Below are 18,315 nucleotides of genomic sequence, written 5' to 3'. Positions count from 1 at the left end.
GTTTTATGTAAATAAATAAAGGAAAAATATAAAAACCCCTAGGATAGAAAGAGAGGGACATGTATGAGCGAGATAGCGTGTTAGAGAGAGAGGGCTATAGGAAGTGAGCGAGACGGGAATAAGAGCGACTGCTGCGTTAGCCCCCCGTCAGTTGTAACACTCACTTTGCCACTTAAGGTGGCTAGAAATAGGGTCCGGCACGCTCCGGAAAATAGAAGAATTGTGAATAAATGGTCAAGAAAAGAAAATACAGGAAGAAAAATTCAATTGGAGTTTTTATTGCAAACCCGTACTCAACATTGGTCCTTCGATCGGCGGATACAGAAAAAAGAAGCAACCAGCGCGTCTACAATGAACACACGAAGCAAGAAGACCCACTCCGAGTCCGGCATCGGCGAATCGGAGCACCCTCCGCCAGGTGGGCGGGGGCTGTTCCACCGTATATATGAAGAATCGCCGAGATCGCCATCGACCGCAGTCCTCACCGGGACGCCCGCCGGAACATCCGTCGGGAGGATCCCACCAGGAAGGGTCCTCGAGCGCTCACCTGTACGCAGCACCGCGCACCCCGAGCACCCCACGTCGCAAGAGATACCGTCGCGCTCCAAGTCGCCTATATGCCGGCCCACGTCTCCGGCATATAGCGCGGCGCCCAGTATACGTTCGCATCGTTCGTCGGTCAGCGTCGCGGCACGAGTTAGGCTAGTCGAATACGAAGCGGAAAAGGAGCTAGCTGAATTAGAAGAAAGAAGAATACAACTTAAGAAGACGCTAGTAAAGAAGCGGCTAGAAGCGGAAATCTCTGCGATCGAAGCGGAAGAGGGGGGGGAAACTATCTGCGACCAAGAAAGAATACACGACTGGGTGAACAAGAGCCACGAACACGCCGGAGCGCAAGTACACAGGGAACAGGAGGTCCTACCTCCCCCGTTAGAAGTACGGGGGGAGGAACGGCCTCGGCAGAGGGGAAGGGGCATCGAACAATTAGCAAACGCCTTAGAGAAGATGATGCACGTACGACCCCCGCCGCGGCAAACGTCGGAGCTCCCAGCATTCTCCGGGTCCGTCATGGAGTGGCTACCCTTCAAAGCAGCAATAGAAGATTCGACGCGTCTCTACAAATTCAGCGCCACAGAAAATTTATTGCGGCTTCGAAACAGTCTCCGTGGGGAAGCGAGAGAGACAGTGCTCTCTCAACTGTACACGGCGACTCACCCGGACAGCATAATGAAGACGCTAGAAATGAAATACGGTCGACCTGAATATATCTTCGATAAAGCAATGGAAGAACTGAAGAGACTCCCCAAGGTCGGCAACTCCAGCAGCGAATTGAATGAATTGGCCATCAAGTTACAGAACGTCGTCTACACTATGAAGAGTGTGGACCACCGTGGTTATCTACGAAATCCATTACTGATAAGGGATGTAATGGAGAAGCTAAGCCCTCACCTGGTGAGCAAATGGGCGGAATACGCGGCGATCAACGAAGGGAAGATTGCATACAGCGACGAAATCACAATACTCTCGGAGTTCCTGATGGGTGAAGCAGACAGGGTACTACGCTACACGCACACGGCGAGGAACAGCGCTCCGGGGCTTCTCAGAGGGGAGAGGCCAGTAAGGAGGACAGCACCTCGGGAGAAGGTCTATTCTACGAGTGAATCGACGCGTGAAGAGCGAACACCTAGCTGTCTACGATGCCAGTCTACAAGCCATCACACTCCGAAGTGCCCTCAGCTGAAGGAACTCACCATCAACGACAGGTGGAATTGGGCGAAGGAACAGCGGTTATGCTTCAAATGCATGACACGAAGACACAGTAGAACCACATGCAGAGCGAAGCCGTGCGGAGTCGACGGGTGTAGCATGCAGCATCACGCCATCCTACACAAGACTGCAGAGCCCGCCAGGAGGGTGGAGACTTCTGAGTGCACAGATCAGGGTGCACCCGCAGCGGTCATGAGCGTCACATCAAAGGTGGCACCAAGAGCGGTGCTATTGAAGACATGTGAAGTAAAACTCAGCGGTCCACGGGGGGAGATAAGGACGCACGCCCTCCTGGACGAGGGGTCTACGGTAACCCTTATAGATGAAGAATTGGCAAGTCACCTCACCAGCGGCGGACCGAACCAACCTCTAAACATAAGAGGTATCAATGAACAAAGAAGAATCGACAGCAAGGCGGTCAAGATTCAAATCAAAGGTCTACACGAACATGAAGCATACTCCGTGACAGCCCGCACGGTGAAGGGACTTCAATTGCATCATCAGCGCGTACCTCAGAACCTGGAGCGGTATGCACACCTGCGAGTCGTAAGGGAGAAAATCAGCACGGGGGAAGCTCGACCTCGCATACTAATAGGCACCGACAATTGGCACTTAATAGTGTCCCGACAGCTGCGCGCCGGCAAGAAGAACGAACCTGCCGCATCAAGAACAAAGCTGGGATGGGTTCTACATGGGTCGGTACCTAGGAGGTTCGTCTACCAGGACCAGGCGGCCGTGCTTCACGTCTGCACGGGCGACATACAGTTACAGAAGCTCGTCGAGTCGCATTTCGACGTGGACTCGCTCGGCGTATCTACGAAAGAGAAGATTAACAAGTACGACAAGAGAGCCAGCGACATCTTCGAGGCGACCGCCAGACGGAAGGACGGACACTTCGAAGTGGGTCTACCGTGGAAAACTGACAACCCCACACTCCCCGACAGCTACGAGCAAGCATACAAGAGGTTACGCACATTGGAAAAGAAGATGGAAAATGAGCCCACATTCAAGAAGGAATACAGCGCTCAAGTGGATAACCTGCTGAAGAAGGGTTACGCAGAAGCATGCGACGGCAACGAAGAAAGAAGTAACGTCAAGTGGTACTTACCTCACTTCGCGGTTGTCAACATTAACAAGCCAAACAAGATACGAATGGTATTCGACGCAGCGGCCAAGATTAACGGAGTCAGCTTGAACGACTACCTGCTGGAGGGGCCCGACCTGTTGGCGTCTCTGATTAAGATTCTGTTTGGTTTCCGCGAAAAGAAGATCGCGGTGACGGCGGACATAGAAGAAATGTTCCTCCGAGTGAAGATACGTAGCGAAGATCAACCAGCCCAGATGTTCCTGTGGCGGGACGAGTCCAGTGAAGCCCCGCGCAAGTACAAGATGACGTCAATGATATTTGGGGCCTCGAGTTCGCCGTACCTCGCTCACAGCGTGAGAAACAAGAATGCCGCCGATTACGAAGAGGGATACCCGGAAGCTGCGCGAGCCATAAGGGAACGCCATTACATGGATGACTATTTAGATAGCTTTCAGTCAGAAGAGGAAGCTATAAAGGTCATAAGGGACGTCATTCATGTACACGAACAAGCCAGCTTCAATCTGCGGGGATGGAACTCCAATAGCCCAGCTGTCCTCGCGAGTATTCCCGACACGAAGAAATCGAAGAATGTCAACGTGCAACTGACGACACACCAGTCGGAGAAGACCCTGGGACTAAGGTGGAACCCGAGCGAAGATACCATAGGCTTCAATACGGACATTAAGAGGGTCCCCACCGAAGTCAAGTGTCAACAGCGAGCACCGACCAAGCGTGAAGCACTGAGCGCCGTCATGTCAATCTACGATCCCCTGGGCCTCGTAAGCCAGTATACGATCACCGGGAAGATATTGCTACAGCAACTATGGGTCAAGAAGGTCGGCTGGGATGAAGAGCTACCTAGGGAGGAAGCCGAAGAGTTCCAGCAATGGGTCGCCGGACTACAAGACATCTCGAACTTGGCCTTACCACGTTGCTACAGCCGCGACATGACTCCGAGCTCAGAGCTACAGCTGCACATATTCAACGACGCGAGTGAACAGGCCTACGCGACCACGGCGTATTGGAGGATCACCCATAAGGATGGCACCGTGGAAGTTGTACAAGTCATGGGCAAGGCTAAGGTGGCGCCGTTGAAGTTACTCACGATTCCCAGGTTGGAGCTACAGGCAGCACTCATCGGGGCGCGTATGGCGAGCACCATCCTGAAGGAACACGAATGGAAACCAGGGCGAGTCTACTACTGGACGGACTCCAAGACGGTACTTCATTGGATAAGGAACGATAAGAAGAAGTACACACCGTTCGTGGCGCATCGACTGGCGGAGATAGGCGAGCTGTCCCAGGTGGAAGATTGGCGCTGGGTGCCCACGGCTGACAACGTAGCCGACGACGCCACGCGAATCGAAACGAAGAAGATCACTGGCGCAGACCGATGGTTCACCGGGCCGTCATTCCTGAGCTTACCAGAGGAGGAATGGCCTACCGAAGCTACAAGCAGTGACACTTCAGAAGAGGCGGCGTACACCATCACCACAGACGACATCACGGACCGCATGGGCTGCCTGCCGGACATAACGAGGTTCTCCGCCTACAGACGACTCATAAGGGCCACAGCGCTAGTTCAACTCTACGTACAGAAGCTAAGAACAAAGAACAGAAGCCTGCTGTTAGAAGTCTCCCACATACAAGACGCCGAGCTGCGGTGGATACGACAAGCACAACAGGACTCCTTCGGCGAAGATCTACGTAGACTGCGGGCTGGACAGCACTTACACCGGCATAGTAAACTAGCGAAGTTGGACCCCGTCATCGAAGAAGGAACACTGAAGGCCCGAGGCAGAATAGGAGCCTCTAAGACGTCGACGCACTCGAACCGACCTGTAATATTGGATGGTGGTCACCCCTTCACACGCCTACTAGTGATGGACTACCATCGAAACGCCGGACACGCTAACAACGAGAGGGTCGTAAACGAGCTGCGACAAAAATACGTTATATTTCGACTACGACCGACAGTAAGAAAAATGGCTAAGGAATGTCAATTGTGCAAAATAAGGAAAGCAACGCCGCAAACACCGCCACGAGGGGACTTACCAGAAGAGAGGACAAGTCCAGGGCATCGACCGTTCAACTACTGCGGCGTGGATTACTTCGGCCCCCTAACAGTCACTATTGGGCGCCGACATGAGAAGAGATGGTGCGCACTGTTTACCTGCTTAACTACACGAGCAGTGCATTTGGAGTTGGTGTCATCGCTGTCGACCGACTCGGCAATTATGGCACTCCGAAGGATGGCCGCCAGAAGAGGATGGCCACAGGTGATCTTCTCAGACAACGCAACGAACTTCAGAGGTGCTGACGTCGAGCTAAGAAACGCGTACCGGGCATGGGGTCCGGAGCTACATAACTTCTGTCTACAGTATGGAACCAGCTGGCGTTTCATCCCACCGGGGGCTCCGCACATGGGCGGGGCATGGGAGCGGCTCGTGCGGTCAGTCAAGACCGCGCTGAGCACCACACTGAACGAGAAGTCACCCAAAGAAGAAGTCCTTCAAACCCTACTGGTGGAGGCCGAGTACTGTGTCAACGCTCGGCCACTCACGCACGTCTCCGTGGATCCCGCCGACTCAGAAGCACTAACCCCCAACCACTTCCTGATTGGGTCGTCGACCGGGCTGCCGCTGACGGGACCCTGCGAGGAAGCCGACCGCAGCGTGTGGAGAAAAGCACAGGCGCTGGCGGACCAGTTCTGGGGGCGGTGGGTCAAGGAGTACCTGCCGACGCTGATACCTCGAGGACAAGAGACAAGGGCATCACGACAACTACGGGTCGGCGACCTGGTCATCGTGGTCGACAACACGCTACCCCGCAACACATGGCCACGCGGCATCGTCGAGCGAGTGCACGAGGGGCCCGACGGCATCGTTCGCTCAGCAGACGTGAGGACCAGGGGAGGAGTCTTCAGGAGGCCCGTGGTGAAGCTCGCCGTCCTCCAGATAGGGAGGGCTACGACGGAGCTGCGCCGGGGGGAGGATGTTGCGGACGGCGAATAAAATAGTCTTAAGTTGTGATTGTAAATTGTTTTTTAAATGCATAAATTGTTATTTAGTTAAGGTTTATGTTATATTACGTTTTGTTATGTATTAGAAATAAGTTTTATGTAAATAAATAAAGGAAAAATATAAAAACCCCTAGGATAGAAAGAGAGGGACATGTATGAGCGAGATAGCGTGTTAGAGAGAGAGGGCTATAGGAAGTGAGCGAGACGGGAATAAGAGCGACTGCTGCGTTAGCCCCCCGTCAGTTGTAACACTCACTTTGCCACTTAAGGTGGCTAGAAATAGGGTCCGGCACGCTCCGGAAAATAGAAGAATTGTGAATAAATGGTCAAGAAAAGAAAATACAGGAAGAAAAATTCAATTGGAGTTTTTATTGCAAACCCGTACTCAACAATACTTTATGTAATACGCATTATTGAAGTAATATAAATAATCCGAATAATTACAGATATATGTTTGTTTCTCTTATTGTTAGCGACGTCTTCAACCCGTTAGAATTAGTTATGTATAATAAGAGTTTTAATTGAAAATAAAAGATAATCTATATTAGGTATTAGGGATATTTATAAGAATGTAATTTGATAGAATAGGTTGTTTTATTAGTTAGAATAGTTTTAGAAATAATTAAAATATGAATAGTAACGAAAAGAGTTACACGTGTCAGTTACACGTGCCAGTTACACGTGTCACCATTATAACCTTGTAACCTTGTGAACCCCGAATTATCCTTGGACACGTCGCGACAGGTCCGAAAGACAGAAAGAGACGCGTGAAGCGAGATAGGTATATGCTCGCACGCCATTGGCCTACAGAGGCATATTACTAGTGAGACCTGTCGCGCGTTCCGTACCTTAATTCGGGGTATAAATATAGGTCCGATTTGCGAACTATGTACAGTCGAATTCTGAGCTTCTATGGAAATATACGCATTTGAAAGATAAGAACATTGGAAGGTTTTCTTCGGTCGACCGGCACCTCTCCCGATACGTCACATTGTTTGGTCCTTCTACGTCGGATAGGGAAGAGAAGAAAAAACCGAAGATGCCTACCGTTCGTTCAAGGTCACCGTCACGCTCCAAGCAGGAAGAACGAAGCTCAGAAGAATCAAGAACGGACTGGTCGATTTTCACACCTACGGACACCGTGACTGCGTCAACGTCCACATCTCGTCACACGATCGCCACCGCCTCAACCGCCGCATCCGCCTCGACGCATGGAAGAAGAACGCGCGCCACGACGGCCGCGACCGCAGCCGCCGCCGACGCCACCGCGACCGAGGCACCGAGCGCGACGACTACGACTACGACTACGACCGCGACCGCGACCGCGACCACAACGACGAGTAGAACTACGCGCACCGCACCGACCGCGACTGCGCCCGCACGCAGCGTGTCCACGAATCCCGCGACTACGATGCCCGCACCCGCGAGCATCCCGCACCACGAACCACACACGCATCTGAAGAACATTGGAAGGCCTAGCGTCCCTCCGTTCGCGTCTTCAGACACCGTGGTCCCTCGGACGACCAGATCCTCAAGGTCACGCAAGGCAGAACTCAGAGCACAAGTGGAACTTCAGAAAAAGCAGCTAGCGGCCGCGGAGACCGCTGCAGCCCTCGCACGCACCGAACTGGAACTTGCACAATGCGACTCCGAAGATGAAGTAGACAACGAATTCGAAGCTGAACGTCACTCGCACATCGAACAATGGGTCCAACACACCGCGTCTTACGTGGAAGCCGCGAATGAAAAGGAAGTACCTTCACACAAGAGCGAACTTAAAGAACTCGCCGACGCCATTATCGTCGCCGCGCGCACAACGCAACCAACGCCTGCGGCCCATAAGGTATGGGACTTACCCGACTTCAACGGATCTAACGAAGAATGGCTGCCTTTCAAGAGGTCATATATGGACAGCGCGGAGCAGTTTAACGACGTACAGAACATGGCTCGCCTAAGAAGAACAATAAAGGGAGCCGCCAGAGAAGCAATACGAAGCCTGCTTTTCGCATCGTCGGAACCTCAAGAAATCCTCGCCGCGTTAGAACGTCGTTTCGGGAGACCAGAGCAACTAGTTCTCGCAGAAGTTGAAAGGATGAAGGACTTACCCCGTATTAGCGACGCACCCAGGGACATCTGCGCATTCGCGAGTCAAGTCAGCAACGCCGTTACAACGATAGAAGCTTTGAAGAAAGTCCAGTATTTATATTCACCGGAGATCACAAGAGTCGTCATTGAGAAGCTGTCACCCATACTTCGGTATCGATGGTTCGACTTCAACGCCAGCATGGGCCACGATGAACCAGAACTGGTGAAACTTAAGAAGTTCCTCAATTCTGAAGCTGATTTGTGTGGATCGTTTGCACCGCCCGAACTGATTAAGAAGAGGTTCGGGCAAAGAAGATTCCCTGTCCACACAACGCAAGATGACGAAGAAGAAACGCACATTGTAGCAACGTCATCGGAACCATATAAGAAGAACTGCTTCCATTGCAATGGAGAACTCTGGCTCACCGAATGCAAGAATTTTAAGGAAGCAACAACCGATGAGAAATGGGAAATAGCGAAACAGAAGCGTTTATGTTTCAAGTGTCTGCGACTGAGACACGTACGAACGAATTGTAAAGCACAGCCGTGCAGAAAATGTAAGAAACCGCACCACACGTTGTTGCACTCGGAGCTGACTCGCACAACAGCACCGTCTACGCAACAACAGAAGCTCGCACCGTCCCCCTGTAATCAAGCGAAGGAAATAGAAGATGTTCGTCCCGTCTACGCCGCAGCGGATGGGGCAAGAATTTATTTGAAGATGATGCCTGTCGATATCTACGGACCCAAAGGATCAGCCCGCGTATTAGCACTACTAGACGAGGGCTCAACGGTTTCCCTGCTGGACGCCTCCATCGCCTCACGTATTGGGGCCACGGGGGAAGAAAAAGAATTAATATTGGAAACCGTCGGTGGGAAAATAATCACCAAAGAAAAGTCACAGAAAATGGATCTGAAGATAAGAGGCATACACAGGAGGGACAAACGAGCCTTGAGAGGCGTGCGCACCGTTGAAGAACTGAAGTTGTCACCTCAATATGTAGATGGGAAATCTATTGAACGATGCGACCATCTGAAGAATTTAAAGAATGAATTGGTATATGAAAAAGGAAGGCCCGCACTGCTCATCGGTCAGGACAACTGGGACCTCATAGTCTCAAGGAAGATCGTGAAAGGGAAACGAAGCGAACCTGTGGCTTCTCTCACAAGCCTGGGTTGGGTACTTCACGGGGGCCACACCGGGATAGCTTCAGTTCACTTCATCAACCATTGTCGAATAAATAATAAAGAAGAATCACTTGAAGAATTAATTAAGAAGCACTTAGAATTAGACTCAATTGGAATAAGAGAACGACGTCCTAGCAACGATGCAGATGAACGAGCGTTGAAGATACTTAAAGAATCTACAAGGCAGTTACCAGATGGAAGATACGAGTCCGGGCTTCTGTGGAAATCTGAAGACGAGAGGTTGCCCAATAACTACACTCAAGCTCGCAACAGGCTGCTGGGTGTTGAAAGAAAACTGGACAGAGACGCAACACTCAATGAAGAATATAGCAAGCAACTAGGTAACCTCTTGACGAGCGCGTACGCCGAAGAAGCACCGGAGAACATCACAATGGGCCGGACTTTCTATCTTCCTCATTTCGCCGTGAAACATCCATTGAAAGGGAAGATTCGAATAGTATTCGACGCCGCCGCTAAGCATGAAGGGAAGAGCCTGAACGACGCGCTGCTACCAGGTCCAGACCTACTCCAATCTCTCTTTGGGGTATTAATACGATTCCGAGAGGGGCCCGTAGCAGTCGTCGCTGACGTGAAAGAAATGTTCCTGCAAATCCAGATAAGAGAGGAAGACCGCGACAGCCTACGCTTTCTTTGGCGAGGTGAAGACCGAGGATCGAAGCCCAAAGAATATAGAATGAAGTCTGTAATCTTCGGAGCCGCGTCTTCTCCAGCAACGGCTATCTACGTGAAGAACATCAACGCGGAGCAACATGCAAAGGAACATCCGAGGGCAGCCCGAGCAATCATCCGCAACCATTATATGGATGATTACCAACAGAGCTTTTCTACAACGGAAGAGGCGGCATCCGTTGCTGACGAAGTAAATCAAGTGCACAAGAAGGCTGGATTCATATTGAAGCAATGGGCCAGCAATAAAGAAGAAGCCTTAGCCAAGATAGACGCGAACGAGAATATTAAAGAAAAAAGACTTGGCCAAGAAGAAGAGAAAACATTAGGTATGAGGTGGCTCGTACAAGAAGACGCATTAGCCTTCAACGTCGGTCTCAGAAACACACCATTGGAGGTCAAGAATGGCAACAAGAAGCCCACGAAGAGAGAAGTCACCAGCGCAGTAATGTCTACCTTCGACCCGCTTGGACTCGCTACCCCAGTCCTGATAATGGGGAAAAGAATCATACAAGACCTCTGGAGAACCGGAGTCCAGTGGGACGAAGAAGTCAATGAGGAACAGCATCGCGCCTGGGAAGAATACGCTGGGAACGTCAAGTCCTTGAGCTGCTTGAAGATACCTCGATGTCTAGCACCAACAACGAGATCGGGCGAAGTACACACCTTCGTCGACGCCAGTGAAACCGCATACGCCGCCGCCGTGTATTGGAGGTCAACAGCTGACAACGGGGAGGTCAACATCAGGCTGATGGCTGGGAAGGCGCGAGTGGCCCCAGTGAAAGCCACATCGATTCCCCGCCTCGAACTACAAGCTGCTCTGTTGGGTGCAAGACTGGCTGCGTCCGTATGCGAAGAAACCGATCTCACTGTTACCAGTAGAGTATTCTGGTCGGACTCCACGACCGTTCTACAATGGCTGAAGGCGGACCCACGACGATTCAAGGTGTTCATTGCACATAGACTCGCCGCCATAGAAGAACTCTCCAAGCCGAACGAATGGAGGTGGGTATCCACCAAGGACAACCCAGCTGATGATGCGACTAGGAACACCCCACGAGACTTCAACGAAGAGGCAAGATGGTTCAGAGGTACCGCGTTCCTTTACGGTCCGAAATCTGACTGGCCCGTAAAGAAGATACTGAAACAAGAAGATGACTCTGAAATAAAGAAAAAGAGTGCCTGCACCATCGCCGCCGTTAATGAAAAAGAGAAGTTGCTCGACCCTCGCAAGTTCAGTAATTGGTGGCGCCTTCTGAGGACGACGGCCAGGGTTCATATGTTTATAGACATGTGTCGAAGGAAATGCAACAAAGAAAACTCCGAAAAGAAGGCTAATGAAACTCACCTGTGTATCGACCGCAAGTATTTAAAGAAGGCAGGAGCGACATTAATAAGAAACAGTCAAGATGAAGCATTGGAACGCGAAATAAATAGCATGAAACGAAATAAACCAATCGAACGTTCCAGCCGGTTGGGAAATGTGGACGTCACTCTGAACGATGACGGAATTCTTCGACTCCGGAGCCGGACATCGAAGGTCGAGTCATCATAACCGACGCCACGCTCCCGCGCAACACATGGCCGCGGGGGCAAATCGAGAAGACATTCCCTGGGCCTGACGGGAGAATCCGCATCGTCGACGTGCGAACAAGGGGCGGAACGCTGCGCCGACCGGTGTCCCGACTCATCGTGGTGAACCAGACGCCGCCACCTGAGAATGGAGTGTCCGGACCGCCGAACACTGGGGGGAGATTGTTAGCGACGTCTTCAACCCGTTAGAATTAGTTATGTATAATAAGAGTTTTAATTGAAAATAAAAGATAATCTATATTAGGTATTAGGGATATTTATAAGAATGTAATTTGATAGAATAGGTTGTTTTATTAGTTAGAATAGTTTTAGAAATAATTAAAATATGAATAGTAACGAAAATAGTTATACGTGTCAGTTACACGTGCCAGTTACACGTGTCACCATTATAACCTTGTAACCTTGTGAACCCCGAATTATCCTTGGACACGTCGCGACAGGTCCGAAAGACAGAAAGAGACGCGTGAAGCGAGATAGGTATATGCTCGCACGCCATTGGCCTACAGAGGCATATTACTAGTGAGACCTGTCGCGCGTTCCGTACCTTAATTCGGGGTATAAATATAGGTCCGATTTGCGAACTATGTACAGTCGAATTCTGAGCTTCTATGGAAATATACGCATTTGAAAGATAAGAACATTGGAAGGTTTTCTTCGGTCGACCGGCACCTCTCCCGATACGTCACACTTATCATTTTAGCAGATGCGTTCATTTACCTACCCTTTTTTCTATTCGATATATATCATAATTATCATTCGTAAGGAGTAAACTCCAATCGTGCGTCGTAGCTGACACACACACACTTTTTTTACTTCAGTTTTTGATTTCACGAATTCATCTTCAATATCCTTTCTTGGCCAGTCTCCAAGGGCCTGAAAAAGGACCTAAACTTTTCTGTTACAGGACCGCCACAAGTGGTTACGAATGAACTTGCTTGGTTATTCTACTTTAGACAGACTTTTGGCAACAGCCTTTTAGGAAAAACAATCTTTTTGGAGCTTGTCAACGACGACGTTTTTATCAGCAGCTTGTGTAGGTAAACACGGATGAAAGTTAAGCAAGATCGGACGCGGTCAATTGTTGGATGGGTGACCGCTAGTGACCAAAATACTGCACGCTTCATTGATTTGGAGAATATAAACATTTTCTGTTGTACTAAATGTAAGGTAGAAAAAATATTTTGCTAACCCTAACCAATAAATGGCATAACGCCAGTGGTCCTGTCATACCACGCGTCATGTCATGTAAGGCGTGATACATACATACCCACACATTTCCTGACAAATTTTGAAAATTCAGAGGCACGACTCTGGGAGACGAACCCCAGACCTTTCGATTGAGAGGCCGAGTCTCAACCACTAGGTTATCACTTTACCACCGTCACGACGCAGAACTAGTTGTAGTTACTGCAGCAAAATCTTAAAGACTGAAAAAAATCTGAGGATAAACCTATGCAAGACCCTTCTGTTACAAGCATATGAAGCTCGCAAGGTATTTTTAGACCTTTACCTATGTAAGCATATAACTCTGTATAACATAATAACATGTACGTACCCAAGTTCTCACGCAAGACCTTTAGAAGCGTTCCGCCTGAACAAATATGGACCCCAATTTAGGGAACCCTCCTCCTACTTATAGCTATTGTGCCTGTAAAAATAGGATTAGCATCTGGCGTCGCTCGCTTCTATCATTATGATAGCGTTTCGCAAGTTTCCTATATTTACATAGATATTGGGTTTCTAGGTACCTACGGTGGATATTTTATTAGATCACTTTCTTAAGATGCAAGAATTTCTCCTTTTCTGTTATTATAAGATTTAAGTTTACAGTTGATCTAATAGTAAGCAATCAATGCGGGCCATAAACATCTGTCATTAACCCCAGATAAGATTTAGATTCCTACCTGAGGTTTTTATACGATTAGGGTAGAAAACGAGCATGTACTTCATCTAATGGTAAGTGGTTACTGCCGCCCATGGACATCTGCACCTCAAATTGAATTGAAGTCTTTTTTTTCCTTGAAAAGGTACCCGGTGCCGTGGGAGCGACACAGGGTTATGTGCGATTTTTGCCGCATTAAAACCCCCCCGATGGCCGTCCTCGGCGTTGCGTAGAGGACTCCGGGATCTCCAACGGATTGCAACCGGAGTCCTCATAGCGCGGTGCCCCGTCGGGCTCCGCCCAGATGAGCTTGACACTCACCACACCATCTGGTGTTCACGACGGTATGCGACCACACATACCGCCGTCCATCCCGGGGTGCTGCCCGTTGCTGGTTGACTGGGTGGTTCGAGCTCTCACTCTTGCCGTCCGCAACCCCGGAAGCCCCCTTTTAGTCGCCTCTTACGACAGGCAGGGGATACCGTAGCCCTATTCTAGTCCCGGAACTACAGGTACAAAATAGAACTCAGGGACATTCTAACTTAACTGTCAAGGGTAATAAAGGGCTTACCTGACCTTCATATTTTGTAGATTTTACAGATATTTATGAGTGACCGTGACTACTATAAGCATCTAACTATAAGAATATTTTTAATACATTGATCTATAACTAAAGATCCGCCACAAGCGGGCAAAACTTGAAACATACAAAATACGGCAAGTGGTGTAAAACGACTCCAGCCAAGTCCAGTCGCTCTCGCGCGGCGTAGTAATACACACGAATGTCACTGAACACGTTAAACGTCATTATTTTGAATTTAAAACCTCAAAATGCCTTCTTGTGCAATGCGTAAATGCAAAAATTATGCTCGAAAAAGAAACAAACTTCATGGAATCACCTATCACACGTAAATGAAGAGAAATGATTAAATTTTGTTTATTTTTCGTGTTCGATCCGCCATGATTACGTGAGTAACCAGAAAGAGACAAAGTATGTTTTTGTCAATGAAAGTGATAAAGACGCAAAATGCATGGTCATAGATCAACAGAACAGAAGTGACATTTTATTGAATCTGACGATGTTCATATGTCGTATGTTATAGTTTAAGATCCCACTGCTTAATTTTTATATTAGTGTGTTTTTAGTCAAAATATAACATTTTATGGTTTATTTTAATAAAATAAAATCGATATATGGGAGATTCTGTATCCTAATCTTTAAATTTCCTTCGATACCTGTGGTAAATAATAAAAAATATTACCATAAAATTTATATAGGATAGTATACGGTATTTTAAAATTTCTTTAATTGAATAAATATTTCAATCATTAAGGTCGTATTTCTTCCTTAACCTAAACATAATTTAATAAACAATCTTTGTATAGCCAGAAATTAATCCTCAAAAAAACACGGTAAATTAGAATCTTATATATAAAATTCTCATGTCACAATGTTAGTTACTGTACCTACTCCTGCGAAACGTCTTTACTGATTTTCACCAAAATTTATATGCATATTCAGTAAGTCTGAGAATTGGCTACTATCTATTTTTCATATCTCTTAAGTGATAAGGGTTGTTCACCCTTAACATTTTTTTTATTTATATGGCAACACAATGTTTGCTGGGTCAGCTAGTACATTTATAAAATTTACACAACTTTGCAATTAATGGTCCTGTGTAAAATAAAACTGATAATAATAAACATAGATTAGTAAAGATACTTCGCCGTCTTAAAATTGAAATAAGCCACAAACGGCTTAATAGTGAGTTCTTTTTTGAATTCTTGACAAATAAAAACATTTTTAGAGAAAATTTACGAATAAATAATAACTAATACTGCGTAATTTACATAATAAATAAATAATTATTTCAAATATTTTAGAGACATTTTAGCACGGAGACGTGGCAAAACTTTTTTACGCAAGTATTTCAATTCTCAAAACTGGGTACATTTTCTTGTTAGGAGTGAGTAATATTTACTAATCTATGATAATAAATATAAACAATTTTTAAATCGTATATTTTAAACCAGTCGATACATCTGTATAGATACATTCTTTCAAATTATATTTTTATATAATAATAATTTATTTAGTTAAACTGTACTATAACATTTCTACGTAAACGACATACTAAAACTATTAACGACAGTTTTGGACATTTTTTACCTTCTGTTCCATTATTTCTTTGTCTTTGACAAGCATGCGGATCAATGGGAAAGCCACCATACGTCCCGTTTTTACGGGACAGTCCCTTTTTTCGATGCTTCGTGCCGTTGTCTCCGAAATGAACCGTTGCCATTGTCAATTAAGTAACAGTAAATAGTATAATTGTGAAAAAAAACATGGGGTGCTCCATTTATCAGTTTTCATAAAGCGCCCCACATTTTTTGCACAATTATACTATTTACTGTTCCTTAAATGATACCTATATTGAAAATCATTTTCTACTTTGTAGTTAATTTGATCATAAATGCGTGTTTTTTTATTATTTTTAACTATATTTTTCAAGTAAAAAGTATTTGACATAAAAAAATCGATGTCCCGTTTTGACTGAAGTAAGCATTGGTCACTATATTCCATGGTCAATATTTACGTTTGCGTACACTTGAAACGCAAGGTCAAACACTAGTTGTCTTTTTTTATCACATTGTTCTAATAGCTCTGTCCCTTATAGAACATTTGTCTATGTAGTTAAAGGTAAGTAAATTAAAAAACGTGTATGTGTGCTATCAAAGCAGTTTAGCTCAAGTTTTCTCTTAAGTTAGTGGGCATATAACGTGTCTAGTATAAAATGTCATTGTTTTAATACAATTTCATTAAAAAAGAAACAAGATCGCTACACTGTTATAAGGAAAAGGTAAATACTCTTTTACTCGTACAAAATGATTATTGAAAAAATCTTCAATTAACCTTTATTAAGTTTAAATCCATTTAAACAGAGCTAAGCTACGGCTAATCACTTATAATAACTTTTAACGAGCAATTCTTATATACCTTAATACAATTGGTTCCTAGGAAATGACTCATAACGATTTTCCGTGATACTGTTTTACTTTTCAAGCCGTTTTTAGGGATCCGTATCCAAAGGGTTAAAACGGAACCTTATTACTAAGCCTCCGCTGTCTTTCCGTCAGTAATAAGACTATATCTTGAATCGTAATATTGGTACAGGTCTTTTTTTTTTTTTTTTTTGTTATCGAGGGGGAAACCTTCAAAAGGTACCCGACAACGTGGGAGCGACGCCGGGTTATGTGGGATTTTTACCGCACTAAAACCCCCCCGGTGGCCGTCCTCTGCGCTGCGTAGAGGACTCCGGGATCTCCAAAGGAACGCAACCGGAGTCCTCTTAGCGCGTTGCCCCGTGGGGCTCCGCCCAGGTGAGCTTGACGCTCGCCACACCATCTGGTGTGTACGACGGTATGCGACCACACATACCGTCGTCCTTCCCGGGGCCGCTGGCCGGGCGGTTCGAGCTCCCACTCTTGCCGCCCGCAACCCCGGAAGCCCCCTTTTAGTCGCCTCTTACGACAAGCAGGGGATACCGTAGCCCTATTCTAGTCCCGGAACTACAGGGACACCGCGCCGGGGGCCCTTACCTACGGCCGCGGCGGCTCCTCCTCCGAGCGGGTTCAGCGCGCTCCCTTGCTCGTTCGGCGTCTTCCTTCGCAGACATGACCACGTCGCAGAAGGTGATCATGCCGTTCCAGGCCTCGCTGCGCTGAACCATCGCTCCGACGATGGCCGACGGAGACAGATCCGGTCCCACTTTTTCGACGAGGATCCGCCGCTGCGACTCCCGCGCTGGGTAGTACTGCAGCGTGTGCTGTGCAGAGTCCTCGTCGTGTCCGCAGTGATGGCAATGGGCCGTCTCCTCTCTTTGTATCCTATTCAGATACTCACCGAAACAGCCATGTCCGGTGAGTATCTGAGTAAGACGGTAGGTCACTCTACCCCTACTCTTCAGCCAGGCCCGCAAGTTTGGTAGGATAGCGTCAACCACCCTTTGGCGTATGTTCCGAGGCTCATGGAGCCGTTCGCGCCAGCACCTCAGAGCGCGCCATCTGGCTCTCCTCCGAAGCGCTCCGATCGTCTCTTCGTCGAAGGGTTCAGTCCTCTGACGGAGGTCGCGGATCTTATAGAAGACCCGTGCGTCCATATCCGCCAGAATGTCCAGGGGCGGAAACCGCCCCAGGACTGTCGCCGCCTCATACGATATGGTACGATAACCTCGGGCGACTCAGATTGCGATCGTACGTTGCGCGGAATTCAGTTTCCGCGCACGACGCCGGCTGGCAGACAACTTGTCCGACCATACCGGCGCACCGTAGAGCGCAATCGAGCGTATCACACCCGCGTAGAGGCGGCGGACTTCTTCCCTTGGTCCCCCGAGATTCGGCAGCAGTCTGTGCAAAGCACCCGCTACCTTATGAATTCGAGGGACGAGACGGTCGAAGTGCTCGTCGAAGCACCAGCGGCTGTCCAGTGTTAGGCCAAGGTACTTCATGAACCTGCCTATCCGGACATCCGTTTCACCGACACGCACTGAGGTCTCAACTGGCTCAACTCTCGGCCTACGGCCGTGGAACCATATCGCCTCGGTTTTCTGGGGCGCTACCTGTAGGCCCAACCCGCGGATCTTTGCTACGACGCATGCTACCCCGAGCTCTGCTAGCCGAACCGTTCTCGTAAAAGACACCTCTTCGGTGAGAACGAGGGTGTCATCGGCGCAACAGACGATGCTCACTCCTGGTGGGAGCACCGTTCTCAGCACCGCGTCATATGCAATATTCCACAGTAGTGGGCCCAGTACCGATCCTTGCGGCACCCCGCGCATGACGTTCCTCTCGTGAACGCTCCCATAGCGACCTGGGAAACGGATACACCTGTCCGACAAGTAGGCCTTCAAAACCTCCTGTAAATAGGAAGGCATTTGATGCACAGACAGGCCCTCCATGATCGCACTCCAGGGTAGAGAGTTAAAAGCGTTGACAATGTCAAGG

At 48.1% G+C, this 18,315-nt stretch overlaps 3 protein-coding genes across 5 annotated transcripts in view; 2 read left to right on the top strand and 1 right to left on the bottom strand.

Moving 5' to 3' along the window:
* LOC140752099 (zwei Ig domain protein zig-8-like) overlaps window positions 1-18,315 on the bottom strand; it is a 265,041-nt gene that overhangs the window by 35,882 nt on the left and 210,844 nt on the right. The gene's annotated exons all lie outside the window — the stretch shown is intronic.
* LOC140752570 (uncharacterized) lies at window positions 352-5,868 on the top strand. The gene is made up of 6 exons (XM_073086909.1): window positions 352-1,061; window positions 1,161-1,787; window positions 2,025-2,294; window positions 2,712-4,782; window positions 5,236-5,427; window positions 5,548-5,868. The coding sequence occupies exons 1-6, from the start codon at window positions 352-354 to the stop codon at window positions 5,866-5,868; spliced, it is 4,191 nt and encodes a 1,396-aa protein (XP_072943010.1).
* LOC140752569 (uncharacterized) lies at window positions 6,348-11,391 on the top strand. The gene has a single exon (XM_073086908.1). The coding sequence runs from the start codon at window positions 6,916-6,918 to the stop codon at window positions 11,389-11,391; it is 4,476 nt and encodes a 1,491-aa protein (XP_072943009.1). The 5' UTR covers window positions 6,348-6,915.

The sequence above is a fragment of the Epargyreus clarus genome, unplaced genomic scaffold (genome assembly GCF_041222505.1).
Source record: "Epargyreus clarus isolate Ecla_fem2 unplaced genomic scaffold, WU_Ecla_fem_2.2 ptg000024l, whole genome shotgun sequence".
Classification (NCBI taxonomy): Eukaryota; Metazoa; Arthropoda; class Insecta; order Lepidoptera; family Hesperiidae; genus Epargyreus; species Epargyreus clarus.
The sequence above is the reverse complement of the archived record's forward strand: the minus strand, read 5'-3'. Positions and strand labels throughout refer to the sequence as shown.

Bases quoted from the DNA above. Each gene is read 5' to 3' on its own strand.
- LOC140752570 (XM_073086909.1), top strand. From the start codon at position 352: ATGAACACACGAAGCAAGAAGACCCACTCCGAGTCCGGCATCGGCGAA. The intron at 1,788-2,024 runs GTTATGCTTCAA...AGTAAAACTCAG, and splicing joins AATTGGGCGAAGGAACAGCG to CGGTCCACGGGGGGAGATAA. The intron at 2,295-2,711 runs GTATGCACACCT...ACTCCCCGACAG, and splicing joins GTACCTCAGAACCTGGAGCG to CTACGAGCAAGCATACAAGA.
- LOC140752569 (XM_073086908.1), top strand. From the start codon at position 6,916: ATGCCTACCGTTCGTTCAAGGTCACCGTCACGCTCCAAGCAGGAAGAA.